The 4,277-nt window shown below is 31.3% G+C and overlaps 1 protein-coding gene across 1 annotated transcript; it reads left to right on the top strand.

The window, feature by feature from the left end:
• Positions 797-2,878, top strand: LOC110268917. The gene is made up of 3 exons (XM_021116033.1): positions 797-1,550; positions 1,856-2,443; positions 2,629-2,878. The coding sequence occupies exons 1-3, from the start codon at positions 1,469-1,471 to the stop codon at positions 2,664-2,666; spliced, it is 708 nt and encodes a 235-aa protein (XP_020971692.1). The 5' UTR covers positions 797-1,468; the 3' UTR covers positions 2,667-2,878.

The following is a 4,277-nucleotide window of genomic DNA, read 5'->3' as shown; positions in this document are numbered from 1 at the left end:
TTCTCAGACACATTTCTCAATAAAGCTGACTGCTATTACTACCAACCAAAAGGTTAGGACATATCATGAGACCATGATTTGATAATTATAACAGTATCATTGGTCTCACTATTATTTTTATTTTTATTTTTATTTTTATCTACGGTGCTGTTCTAGCTAAGGGGATATAAAGAAACACAAGAAGTTTGGATGAACAGATCGAAGGAGTAATTATAATAATAGATCAAATATTTTATGTATGTTGATACGAAATCTCATGAAAATGGGCTTATAAATCTTTTATAAGATACATTTTTACTTAATCTATTTTTATCTAATGTGTGACTTATATTCACACCTAAAACCCAACAATAATTTCGTAAACAATTTTTTTTTCGCCAATTTGCTGGAAAACTACCTTTACTTTTATTTTAGAACTATTCTGTTGGAATGGGAATATTTTGAATAATTTAAAAATAATGTACTATGTTGTTATAATAAAATTTTTTACTATGGAGAGAAATGTTATGTTTAACTATATAAAAAGTATCATCATAATGTATTCTAGGATATTAAATTTAGACAATTATGCTGGTATTTTTCGAAAACTAGAGAGTAAATTACACTCTATTGTGTGTTATTGCACGATAAATTTAATTGTACATTTATTTAACATAGAGAATAAATTATCTTTTTGCATATTTTATTTGAATATAAAATCTCATATTTAAATTAAATGCTAAATAATTTATTTATAGAATCATTTTTTCTTTTAAAAATATAAGATTCTAATAGAGATAGAGTATATAATATAACAGATCAAGATCAAGAGGATCAAGATACAGTTATTAAGTGATAGTCAAGTCTAGTTTGTTTTTAATTCTGTTATTTTGTTTTCTGTTTCAACAGAATTCTATAATAGCTTGCTATATATAGCAGAGTTGCCTCATCTATTATTGTAACACATCCAATTACTTAATGATAAATCAACAATTCATTTTAGCTCTTTGTTTCATTGAAAACTCTTTCATGGTATCAAGAGCATAGGTGATAGATCCATGGCCTCAATCATCCCTCATCAGAATCCACCCACTTCTTCTTTTTCCCCTTTTCCTCAACTCTTTACTGCACCTGCTCTTGACAAATTTACTGAAAACACATTTCGAACCTGGCAGAAGCTTGCCTTTTACGTTATAAATGCTAATGGCCTTGCTGATCATCTTTCTGCTGACAAGGTTCCATCACAATTTGAATCCGATTCTGCAAAAGAAGCTGGTACAGAATCAAAAGCTTACAAGGATTGGAAGCAAAAAGATGATTACCTTATGACATGGCTCCTTTCTTCTCTGGATCTCACATTCAAAAATCGAATGTTGGATTGCAAGTATGCGCATCAAGCTTGGACAACTATAACTGAATATTTGCAAAGACCTCCAAGATCAAGATTCAGCAATTGAAGAATGAATTGAAGTCTGTAAAGTAACAAGGTATGACAGCAAATGAGTATCTCAAGAAGATTCGAGATATTGTTGATTCCATGGCATCAATAGGCTACACTCTTTTCCTAGAAGATCACATATCAGCCATTTTAGATGGTCTTAATGAAGACTATGCTTTGTATCTCTCGACAGTAATGGAAAAATCTGAATCCATTACTCTTATTGAAGCTGAAGCACTTCTTCTTGGACATGAAGAAATAATTGAAAGGTTTAAAAAGACTGCTTTGGGAATGATACAAGCACACTATACTCAATCACTATCTTTCCTTCCCAGACCACTGAATACCACAAATTATGCTCCAATAAGAGGTCGAGGAGAAAGAAATTCTAACAGAGGCAGGTTTGCAAATTCTATTTCTAGACCGAAGATCAAGAAGATCATATATCAGCCATTACAGATGGTCTTAATGAAGATTATGCTTTATATCTCTCAATAGTAATGGAAAAATCAGAATCCATTACTCTTATTGAAGCCGAAGCACTTCTTCTTGGACATGAAAAAATGATTGAAAGGTTTGAAAAGATTGCTTTAGGAACGATACAAGAACACTATACTCAATCATCATCTTCCCTTCCTAGACCACCAAATACCACAAATTATGTTCCAAGAAGAGGTCGAGAAGGAAAAAGTTCTAACAGAGTCAGGTTTACAAATTCTGATTCTAGACCAATTTGTCAAGTCTGTGGAAGGACAGGTCATACTGCACTGTTATGTTTTCATCGCTTTAATCAACAATATCAAGCTTCATCTTCTAATGCAAAAATTCCAACCCAATCTAAACTGTTACCACCTCCTACTACCTATCACAATCCAAGGGCTTATATGGCTGCTCCATCTACTTTTTCAGATGCAAGCTGGCTTCCTGACACGGGGACAAGCAATCATGTCACAAATGATGCACAATCTATCTTGGCGCCCTCTGAATTTCTTGGTAAAGACCAACTCCTTCTAGGTAATGGATCAGGTAATAGTATCTCTCGTGTTGGACACTCATATTTGGTGAATTTAGATTCAAAGAAACACTTTCTTTTGAACGAACTTTTATTTGTTTTTGAAATTACACAAAATTTAGTGAGTGTACATAAGTTTGCCACTGATAATGCATGCTTTTTTGAGTTTCACCCTAATGTTTGCTATGTGAAATCTCAGGACACCCAGGAGATTCTTCTACAAGGAGCTCCATATAATGGAGTGTAAAAGTTTGATAACATTGCTGTCACAAAATCTGCACCTAAGAAAAGACATATATCTCCATCGAATTCTATCTCTTGTACTTCTGTACCTGCTGCTTATGCTTCTCAATTAGACACTTACAATTTATGGCACAAACGTTTAGGTCATTGTGCATCCAAATTGTTGTTTCTGTCATGAACAAGTGTAATCTACCTATTTTCTCTACTTTAATAAAATCTGGTATTTGTGAATATTGTTGTCAGGCTAAAATGCACTTGTTGCCTTTTCAATTAGATGAATTTAATTTTCATGCCCTTTTAGAAATGGTTTATGGTGACATTTGGGGCCCTGCACCATATACATCTTATCATGGTTTCACATATTATATTTCTTTTGTGGATGCTTATACTCGGTATACTTGCATTTATTTACTTCATACTAAATCACAAGCTTTTCAAGCCTTCCTTCAGTACAAAGTTGAAATGGAAACTTTCACTGGTTTAAAATTGAAACAACTGCAGACTGATCATGGCAGGGAGTATCTCTCTAATGTCTTCACTCAATATTTAGCTCAAGAAGGTATATCTCATTGCTTCTCCTACCCTTATACTCATCAACAAAATGAGAGGGCAGAGAGGAAGCATAGACATGTGACTGAAGTAGGCTTGGCACTTTTAGCCACTGTCTCAATCCGTTTAATTCATTGGGATGATGCTTTTATTTCTTTGACATATATTATTAATAGACTCCCTTCCTCTAACACTAACAATCTATCACCATTTGAAGTTCTACATTATCATCCACCTGATTAATCTTTCTTTAAGGTTTTTGGTTGTGCTACTTTCTCTTGTATGAAACCTTATAATACTCATAAATTGGATTTTAAATCACAACTTTCTGTATTTTTAGGTTATGCTCCTCATCATAAAGGCTATAAATGCCTGCCTAGAGAAGATAAGGTTATCATTACAAGACATGTCTTGTTTGATGAAAACAGATTTTCTTATGCTGAACTTTTTTCACTTCAGAAGCCACTACAAGAAAAAAAAACAATATTTGTAACAAAAAAAGGGTCGTTGCAGTATGTCCTGTTACAAAAAGTTTTTGTAACAAAAAATGAAACTATTACAATTCAAAGTAATATTTTGTAACAAATTTTTTTGATACAAAAACCAAAATTTGTTACGAAAGTAGTAACACTTTTTTACGTTTAAAATATTTTTCGTAATAATTTAGATTTTTGTGTCATAATATTTTGTTACAAAATACTATTTACTTTTGTAACATTTTTTATTCTTTTAGTTACAAAAATAGAAAGTTGATTTTAAAATATTTAATTAATAATTGATATATCAATTAATTTTCTAATCCCACTAACTCAACATTTATATGATATATAATCATATATATAATTAAAATATCTTACATGTCATTAAGATTCTTTTACAATAAAATAAGTTCTACAAATTCAACTAAACACAACTTTTTCCTAACATAAAATTGTATCATATCGAATTTATAATTCTTGACTCTTCTAGCATATTTCAGTCAATATAAAGTCTAGCATGTTGATATTAATTTTGTACCCCTGCAAATAAAAACCAAAATTAAAAAATAACACATAA

Source organism: Arachis ipaensis, chromosome B02 (assembly GCF_000816755.2).
Source record: "Arachis ipaensis cultivar K30076 chromosome B02, Araip1.1, whole genome shotgun sequence".
Lineage (NCBI taxonomy): Eukaryota > Viridiplantae > Streptophyta > Magnoliopsida > Fabales > Fabaceae > Arachis > Arachis ipaensis.
Note: the sequence above shows the minus strand (reverse complement) of the source record. Positions and strands in the feature narration are given on the sequence as shown.